The sequence below is a fragment of the Cricetulus griseus genome, chromosome 3 (genome assembly GCF_003668045.3).
Source record: "Cricetulus griseus strain 17A/GY chromosome 3, alternate assembly CriGri-PICRH-1.0, whole genome shotgun sequence".
NCBI lineage: Eukaryota > Metazoa > Chordata > Mammalia > Rodentia > Cricetidae > Cricetulus > Cricetulus griseus.
The window spans coordinates 52,064,879-52,083,607 of NC_048596.1; the positions used below are offsets into that span (position 1 = coordinate 52,064,879).

The window sequence follows — 18,729 nt, forward strand, 5'->3', positions numbered from 1 at the left end:
AAAAAACGTGTTGCAATTATCTGGGCAGTGGTGGCACACACCTTTAATCCAAACACTCCGGAGCCAGAGGCAAGCAGATGTCTGTGAGTTCAAGGCCAGCCTAGTCTCCAAAGTGAGTTCCAGGATAGCAGGGCTACACAGAGAAACGCTGTCATGAAAAACAAAATGAAAGAAATGTGTTGGAATTAATGGTATATACTCTGTCATTCTCTGACTAGCTACTTAAAGTTCCCAAGAGGAGCCGAGAGATGATGGGTGCCTCAGTAATTTAGAACACTGGTTAATTGTGCAAAGGATCAGGATTCAATTCCCAGCACCCATATGGTGGCTTTAGTTCCGGGGAAGCCAATGCCCTCTTATGACAACATTGGCACCAGGCACACACTTACATACATGTAAGCAAAAACACTCATTCATATAAAATAAATAACCCCCCTCCGAAATCTTTAAAGTTCCCAAGAGACACTTTAATATTATAGTGTTAAGGGCAAGGAAGAGGTCAGACAGAACTAGTGATTCCTGCCTTGGCAACAACCATGTTCCATTCAGTCTAGAACATTATGTGTTACAAGAGGAACTGTAGGTGGAGGTTCTTTCCCACCTAGGTCCTGCAGCTACCTTTCAGCCCCAAGTAAACACAAGAACACTATATTAATTAAGAAACCATATGGCCGATGGCTAGGGCTTCTTATTGGCCAACTGTCTTAATTATTAACCCATTTCTATTAATCTATGTATTTCCAAGTGGTCTTATCAGAGAAGTGTCTGGACCTCTTATTCCTTTGGAGGCTACTTGTCATCTGTTATTTGGTGGCCTCTCTCTGCCTGCTACTCCTTTGACGGCCTACAAGGCGACTCCTCTCTGCCTACACATCCCAGAATTCTCCTTGTCTCCTAGTCCTGCCTATCTTCCTGCCACATTGGCTGAACAGTGTTTTATTCATTAATCAAGAAGAGAAATATATACAGAAGGACAACCCCTATCAAAGCTGGTTGGTGGTGGTGCATGTCTTTAGTCCCAGCACTTAGAAGGCAGAGAGACAGGTGGGATCTCTGTGAGTTTGAGGCCAGCCTGGTCTTAAAACTGAATTCCAGGGCAGGGCTACACAAAGAAACCCTGTCTTGAAAAACCAAAAATCACAACAAAACAAACAACAAGAACTACTAAATATTTATTTCCAAGGTGGAAATGCTGTTAAAGCGTGACACAATGATTTCTTCTCTCTCCTCCAATTCCCCCCTTTTTTTCTTTAAATTATTTTTAGATTTATTTTATGAATGTTTTGCCTGGGGAGGCCAGAAGAGGGCAACAGATATCCTGGAACTGGAGTTATGGATGGTTGTGAGCCACTATGTGGGTGCTAGGAACTGAACCCCAATCCTCTACAAGAGTGACCAGTGTTGCTGGGCGTTGATGGCACACGCCTTTATCCTAGCACTAGGGAGGCAGAGGCAGGTGGATCTCTGGGAGTTCAAGACCAGCCTGGTCTCCAGAGCTAGTTCCAGGACAGCCTCCAAAGCCACAGAGAAACCCTGTCTCAGAAAAAAAAAAAAAAAAAAAAAGAAAGAGTGACCAGTGTCTTAGCTGGGCATTGGTGGCACCTGCCTTTAATCCCAGAACTTGAAAGGCAGAGGCAGGTGGATCTCTGGGAGTTCAAGACCAGCCTGGTCTAAAAGACAGCCTTCAAAGCCACAGAGAAACCCTGCCTCAAAAAACAAAAACAAAAAAACAGGAGTGACCAGTGTCTTTACTGCTGAGCCATCTCTCTAGCCCTTTTCAGTATTTTGTTTTGATTTATTTTATTTTTTGACACAGGGTCACTCTATGTAGCCCTGGCTATCCTGGAACTCACTATGTAGACCAGAATGGTCAATTCTCAAACATATAGAGAGTCACCTGTCTTTGCCTCCTGAGTGCTGGGATTAAAAACCTGCACCACTACACTCATCTTATTCTTTAGGAATTTCTTGAGGTCAGATCTCAAGCTGGTGTCAGTTGTCAGCCTTGAAACCTGTAAGGAGCCGTTACAAGCTAGTGCGCATGCGCACTAGGTAACTTTGTAACTTTCCAGCCCTTGGTCTCCGCCCCTCCCGTGACGTCATATGGTCCAATCAGCTGACGTCATATGGTCCGATGAGCTTCAGCCAGTCAGGGAGTGACAGTCCGAGGCGGCGGTTGCCAGCCTATATAAGGAGGGGTTTTTGGGTGTTCGGAGTCTCTGCTCTGTAAGCTTATGCTCTCTCTCTCAAGATGCATTAAAGCTTTACTGCAGAAGGATCCTGAGGAGTCGTTTTTGCTGGCGAGACGGTTAGCGCGGGACAGAAACCATGTGCACATCAGCAACAAAAAGACCCAGCTGGGTGTTTATGTATATATTATTATATTTACATATATTTGTGCATACAAATACATCTATAAATATGTAACGATAATAAAGAGGCTATCAAATTGAGAGCTATAGGAAAGACTCATGGACAGATTACTAGGATGGCCTAGAGGGAGCAAAGGGAGGGGAGAAAGAAATGGAATGGATATCTTTCAAGTTTCTGTTGAAATGTAAATTTCTTTATCTGAGGATATATAAGACCATTGGCTGAGTGGTCTAAAAATTGTAAAAATCGGTAAAATCAAAAGCAGATTTAAAAATTAGCTTAAAACTTGTAACATGTCAGACAGTGGTGGCACCCACTTTTAATCCCAGCACCTGGGAGGCAGGATCTCTGTGAAGCCAGCCTGCTCTACAGAGTGAGTTCCAGGACAGGCTCCAAAGCTACAGAGAGACCCTGTTTCAACACCCACTGATCTCCAGTGTCCAGGCTGAAACGTAGACCTGAAGGGACCAGCCCCCATTTTAGCAGCCATGACAGGCTAACATGTGCTTGCCTGACTTTGCCCCTCCTGTTTTGGTGACGTGAAAAGCATCTTAAGCTTTTTTTTGTTTAAGCTGCTTTTGTCTGTTTACCTGCTTGTTGGATAAAACCAGAAAGGTTCCTCTAAGCATTTCCCATCGGTGAGGCAAGTGGAAAAGTGGCAAAAGCTCCTCTCCAGATGCACATCTGCCCGTGGGAGTTTCCAGGGACCTGTCCCCAAAGGGGACACAGCTGTCCATAAACCAAAAAAGGACCCAGCGGTCCGAAGTGAAAAAGCAAAAAAGCACCGCTGCTGGACTGGGATCCCATGCCTGACCCTCAGGAAATGCACCCAACAAGTGAAAGAAGAAATCTGGTGGCCGTGCTTGCCCATGCAAGTCACTGAACTGAGTGGGCAGGCCTAAGTTAGGTCATGTGGTTAGGATGGCACATGACCAAGATAGCGGCCCCCAGGTTAGCCCACAGGGCCAAGATGGTGGTCCCCATATGCACATTCTCAATTGCCGGAAGAGGTTTTTCTCCATGAGTGTGGCAGATGAGTGAGTTCCAGGGATCCTTAGTTTGAAAAGTGGTGAGTTGAAGTGTACAGAGTTCCGGCATCTCAGGCTGCTGCAGGCAGGAGGAAGTGCCAAGAAAAGCAGAGATGGAAGTGGGTTATGAGTTCAGATTTTTAGAATCCCCGAAATTTCCTGTGCCCATGGCAGGAGAAGTTAGAGAGAAAGCCTATCCCACCAGCAAGCTTCGGGAGAGCTTATGGAGAGAGCCTAAACCAAGGCGCCAATGTTATGTTTTTATTTAAAAAGAGGAAAAGAGAAAGATTTAAGATGAGACATGTTGACTAGTTTATTATATGGCCCTGCAGAATATGGAAACTAAGAGAGAAGAGGAACAGGGGTAATGGCTGGCCACCATGGCCGGTTGCCAGAGAGGCAGAGAGAGCGCATAGGTGAGAGAGAGCCAAGAAGAAACAGAGAAAGTAGAGAGAGGGAGAAGAAGCAGAGAGAGAAGTTGGAGCTTTTAAAGGGAAGACTGTGCATGCACACTGAGGTTCCAAGCATGTCCAGAGTCATCATGGGTGACGTGGCGATGATGTAGCATGTTTTCTTGCGCATGCCCTGAGTATTGTCAGGGTGGCGGGGTCTGTCTCTTAAGGAAGTAGAGCCGATCAGCGTCAAAGCCTGAACCTTTCAGTGTGGGATATTCCCTTGAACAGAAGTCTACTGAAGAAGGGTTCCCACTGGACAAGGCAGGCCCTTGTCCCAGTAACAGGTCAGGGACCTGGCATGGCTGTGTCTTTGGTAGGATACCCTGAAAAATTGAAGGAGGCCCTGGGCTTCTAAGGCAATGAATTAGAAAGGACAACTTGCCCAGTTGAAACAGATCTTAGCCTGGCAGTGAGCAGGTATGAGGGAGAAGGGTGTTTTCCCACCTCGTGGGCCTGGACCAGTGGGGGAAAAAACAGCTCCCCTTGGTGGAACTTCCAGATGAAAAGTTTCTTCACCCAATAAGCCTATCTGCTGATGCAGCAATCCAAATCAGACCAGATCAAACCAAACTAGAAAAAGCCCATGTTTAATGGATACAGCACTCCTGGATGGCCTTCCAACTGCCCAGAGAAAGAAGGGAAAGGGAGACTGGAAAAACCTCGAGTCTGTTCTCTGGGGGACACTTTAAATACCCTGTGGGAGTGGTCTTGAGTATCTCTGGTGGACCATCATTTGGTGGGCTTTCTGAGATGCAGCAGGGTTCAGAGGGAGATGGGGGAGGGGGCTTGGGTGGAACTTCCACCATAACATTCAGCGAATGTGGATGCCAGGGGCTGGACTGAAGCTTTCACCATAACAATGGCCAAATAAATAATGTCTAGTAAGTATCTAGTAGAGGGCTAGTGTAAGGCATTTGCTGTCAAACCTGAGTTCAACTCCCAGGACCCACACAAAGAAAGGAGAGAACCAACTCCCCAAAGTTGTTCTGAGCTTCATAAAAGGTACTTTTGCACACTTCCCTATAAACAAACAAATACAAGTAATATTAAAAAACATAGTACAATACCAGGGCTATGTAACAATAAATCTTTCCGTCAACTGCCTGAGTTCCGCTGACACGTTTAGGGCCCCAAATAACACACACAGTCTTTTATCAGTTACAATGCTGCTGGCCAATGACTAGGATTTCTTATTTGCTAGCTCAGTCTTAATTATCAACCATAACTACTAATCTATATATTTTTATAAGGACTTATTTTACCAAGGACCCCGGCCATAGCAACCTACCTTCCCAGGATCACACGGCGACTCTCTTTCTTTCCTACATTTCCCAGAATCCTCCTAGTCCCGCGCCTAACTTGCTTCCCCATTGGCCAACAGTGTTTTATTCATTAACCAATAAAAGAAACACAAGAAGGACTTTCCCCCTCAAGGCCATCCTATAGCTTAGCTTTCAAAAAAGAAATAGGAACCACAGGGAAAATTTTGTGGTGACCCAAGTGACAGGGGTGATAGAAGGCCTGGAAGCCCCACAGGTGACAGCGAAGTAAACCATGAATTCACAAAAGGGCTGGAACCACAGCATCATCAGCTGCTCCATTAGCAGAAGAAAGAACTGAGGAGGAAGGGAGGGAGGCAGAAGTAACTAGGCTTTCTTTTTTTCTTACTTTCCAGACCCCAATGCTATCTCCCAATACCCAGTCCAGGCCTGAAGCCTCCTGCCTTCAGTCAGCCCTCTGCAAAGCAGACCCCAGAACACCCAGGGGACCTGGTGCTTGGGCAAAAAGCAAAGAACAGCCTTTAGATAGGAAATAGCTTCATTTGGAATGTTGTCAAGTACTGGATACACATCAAAGTAACGAAACTTTCCTTAATTCCTTATATTGTAGCCATCAGTATGTGGTTGCAGCACACACCTTTATCTTATTACTATTTTTTTATCGGTGTTTCGATACAGGGTTTCTCTGTGTAACAGCCCTGGCTGTCCTAGAACTCACTCTGTAGACCAGGCTGGTCTCCAACTCAGAGATCGGCCTGTGTCTGCCTCCCAAATGCTGGGATTAATGGCATGCACCACCACCCAGCTAGGATGCTTTAATCCTAGCAGTTGGAAAACAGGGAAGAGGAAGAGTTCCAGGGCAACTAGGGTTACACAAGTTCCAGGTCAGACAGACTACAAAGCAAGTTACTTTCTCAACAAAATGAAGGCTGGTGATACAGTGGTGGAATGCTGGGCATGCCCAAGATACACACACACAAAACACTGTTAAGAACACAGTTTACTTCTTTTCTTCTGTTCCTTAGCCTTCTAGATCATCACGAATTATTATTACTGATTCTGGGCTGATTTAGTAGCATTTTAAATCAGAATTTTTAGTGCCAGACATTTTTGCTGTTCTTCAGCTGAAATCCAGTGTGTGGGGGGAGGTGGGGGGAGGGGGAAGGGATGAGGTGTTCCATAGAAGAGTAAGCGCCCATTGTAACAGCCTCCACCCAGGGCACGAATGCCAGGCAGCGGCGCCATGGCAACCGCATCCCGGTCTTGGAGGTTCTCAAGGGATTTGTTGTGTCCTGGGAAAAGGCCACATAGGCTGGACTCACGTTTTTAAAAAACGGAAATGATATCCACCGGGAAGAGGTTTACACAGGCCCACACGCCACACCAGTCCTCTTTATCTAGAATCTTTGTTTAGGAGGATCCAAAATGATTTTGTTTTTTTTTTTTGCGAGTGTATAAACTAGTAAAAAGAAACAAGGCGCAAAGCAAATTAGAAGAGATGCTTTCGTCTCGATTCTGAGCCTAGGTCCTTCCCACACCCGCGCCGCTCTTTTTCCGTCGGGATGCTAGTCGACGGAAAACCAAAAAGCAAAATGCCGAGCTTCCCCGCGGCGCACTCTCTCTCCCTGCCAGCGGCAGGTGGGGCTGCCCTGCTGGGTCTCCAAGGCTGCGGACGCCCCTCCCACGCCGACTCGGGGCTTCTCCGCTACATAAAGCAGCCAGAGACTCCGCGAAGCCCGGGGTTCTGGCCCAGACGCGTGCCTGGGGCGGGGCTGGAAGTAGGCTCTCGCGTGATTGGTCAGCCGGGCCAGAAGGCGGGGCTGCCGGACGGACGCTGACAATGAGCCTCCATAAAAGGGAGCGGCGGGGTCGGGGGCCCCGGATCGAGCCCTCCCCGCCTGGGGTCGTGACGCGCTGAAACCCGTGGCTGGCCGGCCGGGCGGGCGGGCGGGCGGCGGGTGAGCTAGACGGTCCGCGGGCCCTGCGTGGTCCGGGGCGGGAGGCGGCCGCCAGTGGCGGCGCGCCGAGGCCTGCGCGCCCGTCCTCCGCTATCGGGTCGCCCTTCTCCGCCTCGCCATGGCCCTGAGAACAGAGGGCGCCGCGGCGCTCGACTGCTTTGAGGTGACGCTCAAGTGTGAGGAAGGGGAGGACGACGAGGAGGCAGTGGTGGTTGCCGTGATCCCGCGGCCCGAGCCGATGCTCCGAGGTAAGGAGGAGGGGGATCTCACTTCCGCATGGCGGCCAGGGGCTCGGCCCCCTGTTCCAGATCTCCGGTCCCCAGGCACGGTCCGGGCCAGCGGCGGTAGCCCCGGCGGGTCCTTCCTGGTCGGGTCCACGGCGGGCGCGCTCCCGCGCTCCTCCCCCACCGGGGTTTGGAATCCCAGGCCTCTCGGAGCCCCCTCCCTCCGCCACCCCTCCCCCGCTCAGGGTCTGGAGACTTCCATCCACACCGAATGAGCGCTTCGGGTCTTCCGGTTCCCTGCGCCCCCTGGGCCCAGCGTAGAGGCCGGATTCCCAGGACCGTGGTTTGTGCGTTGCCGCCGTCTCCCGGTTTCGGCCTGACTGTGTCCTAGGCCGAGGGGCGACCAGGCCTCTAGGCCCCACTCTGATCGCCGTGGCGTTAACGGGGGTGAAAGCTATCGGGACTGGTAATCTCCCGGGAAGAGAATTTGAAGAGCCCTGCCAAGTAGAACCCGTCCTACCCCCATCCCCAGGCCTTCTCTCGAAGGAGCCACAGGTGTCAGTTCTAGAACCTGGCCGTTGAATGGAACTGCAAGCAGCACCCGGTTTGAGAAAAGCGGGACTTGTTTGGGGGGTGGTACTAAGCCATCTACATGGAGATTAGTCGCCAAAGGAGGTATTTGAGGGACAATCTGGAAATACTGGCTTTCCCCTCCCCTTCTTCCTTTCTTTGGTCCAAAGGAGAAAACAAAGAGCTACCTTTGTGGAAGACTATTAGTCATGAAAATGCAAATATTTCCTTATGGTGGACTACCTGTTTCCCTTAAACAAGACAGTACCCAAAAGAAATTAAGTACTAAGGCGTTTGCTGTGCTTCTTGAACTTCAGGGATGTCTGCGCTCCTTCTCCCTTTTGGAGATGGGAGGGTTAGAAATAAAGGCCACATTCCTCTCAGTGTTTGCATCACACAGGTTATTTTCTGCTTGTGCTGGTTTATGGAGTGCTTGCTCTGCTATTGTCAAATGCTCGAAGTTAATCCACTCAACAGCTCTGCCAGGGTGGCCTCATCACGGTTAAAAGGAAATAGACATCTACAGAGGTTCATTCATTCAACTATATTTATTGGGCAATTATATGCCAAGCATTGTTTCAGGTGCAGGGGGAAGTTTGGGGGAATGGTAACAGCGGTGAGCAGGGTAAATGAAACCCTGCTTTGAACGTATATCACAGTGACAGCCAACAGGTTAATTGTGTAGCACGAATAATAACAACCCAGAGATAGATATTATTGGGGAAAACTGAAAGATTAGAGAAGCAAATCACCAAAGCCACTAGAAAGTTCTTAACCTCTACCAAGGCTAAGACCAAAAGGGTCCATCCTGGCCTCAGGCGACTGAAGACTGAATACACCACACTCCTGCCCCTACTGCCTTCTATTCCTCTCTAGTGCTGGGATTAAAGGTGTGCACCACCACCATCCAGCTTCTGTGGCTGACTAGTGTGGCTAGCTTTGCAAGATGATCTTCAGGCAAGCTTTGTTAGATAATCAAAATATCACCACAAAATTGAACTACAGTGTGTTCGATGGCAATGACTTCTTTTTTATTTTGTGTGTCATAACATACAGGAAGAGGTCAGGACTCCTTTTTGTTTGTTTGTTATTTTGAGACAGGGTTTCTCTGTAGCTTTGGAGACTGTATTGGAACTTGCTCTGTAGATCAAGCTGGCCTTGAACTCACAGAGATCTGCCTGCCTCTGCCTTGAGTGCTGGGATCAAAGGTGTGCACCACCATGTGAGAATGAAATTGGGCTCATCAGGTTTGGCAGCATGAGCTTTTACCAACCCATCCATCTCCTTGGCCCAGCAATCAGTTGTTTAGGGAACACAAAGGTGAAATAGAGAAGTGGGGGTGTAGTAAGAATTTTGTTTGTATTGAGTGGTTAGGAAAAGTGTCTCTAGTAAGGATGGGGCAATGGCGGCACACACCTTTAATCCCAGCACTATACAAAGAAACTGTCTTGGAAAACAAAATAACAAAAGAATTGATGGAAGAGGTCTTAGGAGAGCAAGTACAAAGATTCTAGAGGCTGGCACAAGGTTCTAGAAAGATCTGAGGCATGAGAAAGTAGATGAATTCAAAGCTTTGTTCTTTGGGCTCAGCATGGTGGCACACACCTTTAATTCTGTCACTAATTTGGCAGAGGTAGGAAGACTTCTGAGTTTCAGGTCATCCTAGTCTATCTAGTGAGTTGCAGGCCATCTGGAGCTATAGTTAGTGTTTTAAAGAAGAAAGAAAAGGGATTTTTTTGTTTTGTTTTTGTCTTAGTTGCTTTTCTTTTGTGACAAACATCATGACCAAGGCAACCTGTTTGTGGGACTTAGCATATACCTTTAATCCCAGAGCTTGGAAGGCAGAAGACAAGTGTTGCTGTGCCTTCCCAACCCCAAATGAACACACAGAGGCTTGCTATATTATTAAACTGTTGGCCAGTGCTTAGGGCTTCTATTGGCTATCTCTGTCTTAATTTTTTGTTGTTGTTTGTTTGTTTGAGACAGGGTTTCTCTGCATTGCTTTGGAGGTTGTCCTGGAACTCTGTAGACCAGGCTGGCCTCGAACTCATAGAGATCTGCCTGCCTCTGCCTCCCGAGTGTTGAGATTAAAGGCTTATGCCACCAATGCCTGGCCTGTCTTAATTATTAATCCATTTCTATAAATTGAAGTATTTCCATGTGGTCTTGGTTTACCGAAGAATGCCCAGACCTTTTTCTCCTTTGGCCACTACATGTCATCTGTTTTTGGCAAGCTCCCTCTGCCTACCTCTCCCAGAATTCTCCTAGTCTGGTAGCCCCACCTATCCTTCCTGCCTGGCCACTAGCCAAACAGTGTTTTACTCATTAACCAATAAGAGAAACATATATACAGAAGGATATCCCCCATCAGACAAGCTGGTAGATCTCAGAATCCAAGGCTAGCCTGGTCTATAGAGGATAGCGAGGGTTACACACACAGGAAAGCTTTCTCAGGGGGAAAAAATGAATTGGGAGCTTAGAGTCCATGACCATCATGGCCAAGAGCACAGCTGCAGGCAAGCAGGCATGGTGCTGGGGTAGTAACTGAGAGCTGACTCAGTGATCCACAAGCACTAGGCAGTGCAGGAGCTAACTAGGAGAGCAGAGGGAAGAAGAACATAAGTACTAACTGGTAGTGGCATAGCACGTTTGAAACCTCAAGCCCCACCCCAAGTGACCCACCACCTAACAACACCACACCTGATTCTTCCCAAACGGTTCAACTAACTGTGGACCTGGTATTCATACACAGTAGTCTTTTGGGCCATTCTCATTCAAGCCACCACTGTTGCGTTCTCTGAAAGTAGAATGATTATCTACCAGTTTTCCGAGTCAGACAAGGCTGAAATTTATTTAGACTTGTTGGAAGATTGGGATAGGTCTTTGAATATGGCTAAATTCACAGTGTCTCTTTCAGGCTATAGCAGGTGGTTCGATAAGCATTTGGATATCTATACCTAGAATTCTCGTGAGTACTTTGCAAGGGGTATAAATATTAGTTGCCAGGCCTGATGATCGGGCTTGTAATCTGAGCTAATCTGGAGGCTGATGGAGAAGGATCACAAATTCTCAGCCAACCTGGACAGTAGATCTTGTCTCAAAAAGTAAAAAAATAGCTGGAGATAGAACTCGTTGGTAGCACACTTGCTAAGTAACAAGTACAACACCAAAATAAATAAAATATGGGCGTTGTCAACAGGCAACAGATGAGGATTACCTGGAGGAGGAGGTGGCCAGAAGGGATCAAACGGGCTGAGGCCAGTCCCTTGTCGTTGATACCTAGCACTGTTTGTTGTGCTTGAGGTTTAGACACAAAACAAATCCATCAAAGACCAGTGCTGTACTGTGGAGGAAACAAAGCAGAAGGGAGTGATGAGTGACGTAGTCAACTGGGAGGTTACAGGCCCTGCAGGAAGTTAAGAACATAGTTTTCAGAGTGGCTGGAGGAGGAACAGGCAAGTAAGTGAGAGAACCAAGGAGGACAAGTGGTTCCCTGAATGCTTTTGAGTGGTAAAGGTCAAGATGGAAAAGGTGACTGAGCAGAAGAACTGCTGTCTGGGTTGAAGACCTGGTTTAGGAGAATAGAGGGGGAGAAGGCCAGTTGAAACTAGGGCGTCCTGTCACTCGGGAGAAAGGTTCTGGGTTCTAGGCTGTTCTAGGTGCTACCTCTTCCTCAAGCCCAAGATATGAAGAAGTCCCAATTGATAGAGAGTTACTGTCCCAGGGATCACAGGCACTTGAGTAGGTATCATCAGGCTGATGTTGAACTGAGGGTTTCTGGTCTGTGGGAGGTTTTGGTTCTCAAAGAGAGCCAGTAACACAAGCCAAAGGGAGCAAGAAAGACCAGCATTGCAAATACTTCTGGAGCATCCTGGAAAAGGAAGGCTGGTTGTGTGAGTGAGACAGGTTGACTTTTGGGAGAAGCTTCAACCTGTAGAGGAACAGACAGGGCAGCCATTCCCCAGTGTGCCAATCCTTTTTTTTTGTTTGTTTGTTTGGTTGGTTGGTTTTTGGAGACAGGGTTTCTCTGTGTAGCTTTGGATTCTATCCTAGCACTCGCTCTGGGGACCAGGCTGGCCTGGAACTCACAGAGATCCACCTGCCTCTGCCTCCTGAGTGCTGTGATTAAAGGTGTGCGCCACCAACGCCTGGCATGTGCCAATTAGCCTATGCGTCTATCTGGGGAACAGTTACTTGATTGCTGATTGACTGACATAGGTAAGCCTTCGCTGTGTAAGAAGCCTGGGAGTAAGCCCCTTTTCTCTGGTTTCTACTTCAAGGCTACTGCCTTGGTGTCCCTTGCTGATGGACTAGACTGTACTTTAAGTAAACCCTTTCCTCCCTTTCTTAGTTAGGGTTACTACTGCTGTGATGACGATGACTAAAAGCAACTTGGGGTAGAAAGGGTTTATTTCAGCCATGTTCTGTTTAACAGTTCATTATTAAGCCAGGCGGTGGTGGTGCACTCAGGGGCATAGGCAGGTAGAACCCTGTGAGTTCAAGGCCTGACTTGTCTACAGAGTGAACTCCAGGACAGCCTCCAAAGCGATACAGAGAAACCCTTCCTCGAAAAAACAAAAAACAGTTCATTATCAAAAGCAGTGAGGGCAGGAGCTCATGCAGGGAGGAGCCTGGAAGGAGAGTGCTGCTTACTAGCTTGCTCTTGTGGCTTATTCAGCCTGCTGTTTTTGTTTTTGTTTGTTTGCTTGCTTGTTTGTTTTGTTTTATATGCATTGGTGTTTTGCCATGGGTGTCAGGTCCCCTGGAACTGTAATTATAGACAGTTGTGAGCTGCCAAGTGGGTGCTGGGATTTGAATCCAGGTCTTCTGGAGAAGCAGACAGTGCTTTTAACCAGTGAGCCAACTCTCCAGCCCCTTGTTTTATTTTTTGAGACAGAGTTTTTCTGTGTAACAGTCCTGGCTGTCCTGGAACTCACTCTAGACCAGTCTAGCCTGGAACTCATAGCGATCCACCTGCTGCCTCTGTCTCCCCAGTGCTGGAATTAAAGGCGTGTATCACTACTTCCAGCTTCACCCTGCCTTTTTTTTTGTTTTGTTTGGTTTTTCGAGACAGGGTTTCTCTATGGCTTTTGGAGGCTGTTCTGGAGCTAGCTCTTGTAGACCAGACTGGTCTCGAACTCAGAGATCCGCCTGCCTCTGCCTCCCAAGTTTTGGGATTAAAGGCATGTGCCACCAATGCCCGGCTTCATCCTGCCTTTTTATAGAATGTAAGACCACCAACCCAGAGATGGCCCTACCTACATGTGCTGGACACTTCCACATTAGTCACTAAGAAAATGTTCTACAGGCTCGCCTACAGCTTATGGAAGCATTTTCTCAATTGAGGCATTCTCTAGTGTCAAGTTGACATAAAACTAGCTAGCATACATCCCTACTTGCTTTTGGTCTTAGTGTTTACCACAGTAACAGAAACCAAACGTGGACAGAAATTGGTACCAGGAAAGTGGGATAGTGCTGTGGTTTCAGGGGAGGACTGTAGAATTTAGAACTTGGCCAAGAAGTACTGAATTTAATTAGCTGTAGTAGGAGCTTAAAAGATAAGAATCTGAGAGAAGCCAGGCATGGTGGTGTAGGACATTTTGGAGGAAGAGGCAGGCTGATCTCTTGAGTTCTAGTGTAGGCAGAAGTTTCTGTCCCACTGGCAACTTCCAAATAAGCACACTGAGGCTTAATAGTAATTATAAATGCTTGGCCAATAGCTCAGGCTTGTTGCTAGCTAACTCTTACACTTTCAGTTAACCCATATTTCTTACCTGGTCTACGTGGCCTGGTGCCTTTTTTTTTTTTTTTTTTTTTTTTTTTTTTTTTTCTCAAAATGGCCTGTCCATCTTGCTTCTCTGTCTGCTCATGACTCCTGACTCTACCCTTCTTCATCCCAGCATCCTTAGTTTGGTTGTCCTGCCTATACTTCCTGCCTGGCTGCCAACCAGTCAGTTCTTTATTAACCAATGAGAGTAATACATGCTCACAGTGTACAGGGTTATTCCATAGAATTCTAGGACAGCCAGGGCCACTGAGGGAAACTGTGTTGGTGTGGGAAATACAGCTGATCAAGGGTTGGCTTGTGAAGTTTTGGTTTTTCTGAGATAAGGTTTCTCTGTGTAGTTCTAGCTGTCCTGTAACTCACTCTGTAAATCAGACTGGCCTTGAACTCAGAGATCCACCTGCCTCTGCCTCCTGAGTGCTGGAATTAAATGTGTGCCATCACTGTCTGACAGGAGGTAGACTCTTATCAGGGCAGTTTGTATGATTTATTTCAATTTTAAGAATCTGTAAGTGAAACCTAGGTTTTGCTGGAATAATGGATGTTGGTTACCCGATGCTAAAAAAATCAGTTACTGAAAGACTAGTACACAAAATCTGGTGGTCCAGAGTGGTCAAAGGTTGGAAACTGAACATGGCAGTGTGTGAAACTTATCTTCCATATGGTACTGATTTTGAAGGCATAAAAGAGTGAATTAAACTGTTTAGTTTTTATCATTAGCTTGACACAGTTTTTAAGACTCACCTTTGAAGAGACCCTTAATTGAAGAATTGCTTCATTCACATTGGCTTGTGGACAGTGTCTGTTGGAAATTTTCTTGATTGATATGGGAGGGAGCGCCCAGCCCCTGTAGGTGGCACCATCCCTAGGCTAGTAATAGTAAGCCTGAGCTATATAAGGGGGGGAAAAAAAAGCTGAACATGCTAGAGAGAGGGTTGGCTGGCTGGCTTGCCTTTTTTTTTTTTTTTTTTTTTTTTCCCCCCAAGATAGGGTAGCTCTGGCCATCTTACCTGCTCTGCCTCCCAAGTGCTAGGATTAGATATACCATCAACCAACCACATACCCCCCACACCCCCAACCCCTGGTGAGGGAGCAAGTTATCAAGCAACATTCATCTTTCAAACTCCTACCCTGAACCCTTCCTATTTTGGCTTTTGTTCATGATAGACTGTAACCTGTAACCCTTTCCTCCCCAAGTTGCTTTGGTCTTGGTGTTTTATCATAATGGAAAACAAAAAGCAAACTAGAAAATTAAAAAGCCAAATCTGGTAGTGAAACCCTATAAACCTACCTGTTCAGGAGGCCAAGACAGGAAGACTGCATATTCAAGGCCAGCCTGAATAACTAAGCATGGCCCTCCCTGCTGACATCTGTTGCCAGAATCTATAAAGGTGGAAGAATAGAACTTCATCCCATAGGGTTGTCCTCTGGCCTCCACATGCACTTCTTGGCATGTGTACCCCTCTTATACATATTAATACATACTAATTAATACTTGAAGGGAGAAGGCTAGAGCTATATCTCAATGGGTAGAGTACTTGCCTAGCATACATGAAGCTCTGGGTTTGATCGCTAACACCTCAAATACCAGGCATGATGGCACATATTGCACTCAGAAGGTAGAAGCAAGAAGATCAGGAGTTAAACTGTCTTCAGCTGCATAGTGTATTTGAGGTCAGCTTGACTATTTGAGACTGAAGTGTGCACTGTGGCCTACAGATCAGATATGGTAGTTGATTGTTGGGTGAGGAAACCTAGAAGCCTCCTTGGAATGATAGCTGCCAGATGATCAGAGAGGTCAAGGCAGAAATAGAGTGCCCATTGGGCCCAGAAGTACATGGGGTGAGACTCATGATTAGATGAGAGGTGGTGTAAAGGTGAAGATATTGTAAGGCACCCTGGCTGTGTATGTCATGCTGGTGTGTTGGGATCTGGGGGAGAGGTGCAACATTGCACAGGAACCCCCTCACCTACCCCATACAGATGTGTTCTGGGCATCACAGCCCTAGCCTCTTGACAGCACTTTCCCCTTTCTGCAGTAACCCAACAGGAAAAGACGCCGCCACCTAGGACTAACCTGCTGGAAGCAGGAATCGAAGGCTGTGAGGAGCCAAAGCAGCAAGTGTCCTGGGAACAGGAGTTCCTGGTGGGGAACAGCCCAGGAGGCAGTGGACGGGCGCTGTGCATGGTGTGTGGGGCTGAGATCCGGTTCCCATCAGCAGATACTGCTCGCACACACATTCTGGAGCAGCATCCCCATACCCTGGACCTGAGCCCCTCTGAGAAGAACAACATCTTGGAAGCCTGGAGTGAAGGGGTGGCCCTTCTGCAAGACATCCAAGCTGACCAGCCATCCCTGCCCAGCCTAGGTAGTGAGGGTGAGGGCTGAGGGAAAAGTGGGGCCTGTGGGGGCCCTGGAGCTCAGTGGGCTTTTGCCCCCTCAGAGTCAGGCCAGGATGGCCAGCCAGACCCCAACTCCAACCCGGATCCTGCCAGGATGCCAGCTGAGATCGTGGTTCTCTTGGACTCTGAGGACAACCCATCCCTCCCTAAGAGGCTCCGGCCCAGAGGACTCCGCCCCCTTGATCTGCCTGGTCAGTCAACAGAGGAGCTGAGGCTCAGTGGGAGACTCGGTGCTATGTGCTGGGGTGGGCAGGTGTTCCAGGAGTCTGATGCTAAAGAGTTCATGCACAGTGGCCTTAAAGTGCTAAGGTTTTTTCATTTTGCAGTTGCCCCTGTCACAGAGCCAGGAAATAAAAAGCCCCGTGGTCAGAGATGGAAGGAGTCCCCTGAGGAGGAGCCTGCTAGAAAGAAGAGAAGCAGGCATATGACCAAAAACCTGGACCCTGACCCAGGTGAGGGGATCTAGGGGTTCTGGGCCTGGCTGTAGCACTATAGCATGAAGTCCATGAAGAAGAGGGCACCTGCATGCAGCTCAGCTGAAGGCTTTTAGCCTTTGGGTTCTGGCCTCCTACTCACAGTTCTTCATGACCTTCTTCCAGACCCCCCATCTCCCGAGTCACCCACAGAGACGTTTGCAGCACCAACCGAAGTCCGACACTTCACTGATGGCAGCTTCCCTCCTGGCTTTGTCCTCCAGCTCTTCTCCCACACGCAGCTCAGGACCACAGACAGTAAGGACTCTTCTAAAGACAGCAAAGCAGCAGATGGCCTGCCTCAACCAGAAAGTCCCTCTTCAGGTGAGCCCTCCTGGGAGGGGCTGTCAAGGAAGCTGAGTCCTTGGATCACAGCCGGAGCCTGGGGTGGAGGTGCCCAGTGTTTAGGCCCCCAAGAGAAGGCCAAGGACAGAGGATTTTGAATGCTGAGGAAGCTAGCCCCTGGGCTGAGCATCTCTAGAGGTAGTCATTAGGTTGTACTAGGCCTCCTAAAGCTTGGTACCCAATTCCATCCATGAGGCTTGTTCCAGCTAGAGCCCTGGAAGAACTTACCTCACACTGGTGATGCAGGGGCCCAAGTGAAGTACTCAGCCATTTCAACAGGTATGGGGGACCACAGACAATTGCAGATAGATACTCCATAGCCCAACAAGCTTAGTGAGCTTCTGTTGACAGCTTGTGCTTGTAACTTGTCCCACTGACTGAGAAACTTTTGTGTGTAATTCATTTGGTCCTTATAAAAATACCTTATAAGCCAAGCATAATCCAACACTTGGAAATCTGAGACAGGAATGAATGGAAAAATAGGGATAAAAAGGAAGGACATGACTGTTCCTAGGTATGGCGGAGGAAAAAGTTTACTGTAGATAAAAGGGAGAGCAGAGGCAGAGGCAAAGGCATCTGGAAGAGTCCAGAGTGGACTCAGCCATTTCAGGAGGTGAGAGAGAAAAACCAGGTGCAACAGCCAAAGAGGAGAAGGAATCAGTGAGAGGATGTAGTCTTAAGTGGTTGGATTAAATAGGGAAGGGCAGCTGGGAGAAGAGCAGCCCAGCACCTGGGCTGGAGAGTTGAGAGGTGGAGGGCAGGGTATGCCACCCATACCCTGCAACAATAGCTAGGGACTGGGAGACACTGGGAGAACCTGGTGGCCAAGTCACTTTGATAAATAGGCACCTCAGCCATTTGAGTTTGAGACTTAACAGGTTGGAGGTCATCCTAGGTTACAGAGTGAAAAAGTGAAAAACCTACCTTTAAAAGCCAAAGCCCAAAAATGTATACCTGTTTTGTTGTTGTTGTTTGTTTGTTTGTTTGTTTGTTTGTTTGTTTGAAACACGGGCACTTGTATAACCTAGGCTGGCCTTAAACTACTTACCTACTCAAGGTTGAAATTGAACTCTTGATCCTCCTGCCTTCACTTTGCAAGTGCTAGCCCAGGAAGCTGTTTATCACTGATAATCAGTCCTAGCTTTCTTGTTTATTTGTTAAGCTTTTTAAAAATGTTTATTTTCCTTACGGGAGGGCACATGCATGCCATGGTACACAAGGGAGGTCAGAGGACAACCTGTAGGAGTCAGTTCTCTCCTTCTGCTGTGTGGGTCCTGAGATTGAACTCAGATCTGCTGGTTCAGTTGGCTCCAGCTTGCTTTCTGTGGCTTTAGGGCTCTGGCCTCTTTTATCACATCAGGCTTTGCTTTCCTGACCTTTTATTTCTACCCTTCAATCCTCTTACCTCCTTGTCACCTGGAAAAATCAGTGACATAAAGAGGCTTCAAGTCGTGGACCCTTAACTAAGTTCTGAGCTTTTCCTAATGTCTTGCTTATGGAAGTAGAGAATGGGAAGGAAGCCTTATGATTTTGTTTTATTGAGGGGGAAACTGAGCCAAGTATTGTAATGGTACATACCTATAGTCCCAGCCACCGCCTTTGAGCTCAGGTACCTGATGCCAGCCTGGGCAAAGTAGCTAGACCACACCTTAAAAGAAAAGCCTGGATCTGTACAGACAGCTCAGAGGCAAAAACACTTGCTGTACAAACCAGAGGACCCGACTTCATGCCCAGATTGCAATATAGGAGAACACCAACTCCAAAAGTTGTCCTCTGACCTACACTCACACGCCATGGCATGCAGTCTCATCTCATCGAAAGTTCTCCTTCCAATA

The 18,729-nt window shown here is 47.7% G+C and overlaps 1 protein-coding gene across 6 annotated transcripts in view; it reads left to right on the top strand.

The window, feature by feature from the left end:
- Positions 1-6,974: 6,974 nt before the first annotated feature.
- The window catches only part of Spindoc (spindlin interactor and repressor of chromatin binding), a 100,479-nt gene continuing 88,724 nt past the window's right edge, over positions 6,975-18,729 (top strand). For 3 of the 6 annotated variants that reach the window (XM_035441999.1, XM_027408395.2, XM_027408397.2), the window contains exons 1-5: positions 6,980-7,342; positions 15,713-16,042; positions 16,118-16,267; positions 16,403-16,528; positions 16,676-16,873. In XM_035441999.1, the coding sequence (XP_035297890.1) occupies positions 7,213-7,342; positions 15,713-16,042; positions 16,118-16,267; positions 16,403-16,528; positions 16,676-16,873 (934 nt within the window). In that variant the 5' untranslated portion in view covers positions 6,980-7,212. Of the gene's footprint in view, positions 7,343-15,712; positions 16,043-16,117; positions 16,268-16,402; positions 16,529-16,675; positions 16,874-18,729 lie in introns of all 6 variants that reach the window. The other 3 variants (XM_035441998.1, XM_027408396.2, XM_027408394.2) reach the window with 3 other exon arrangements.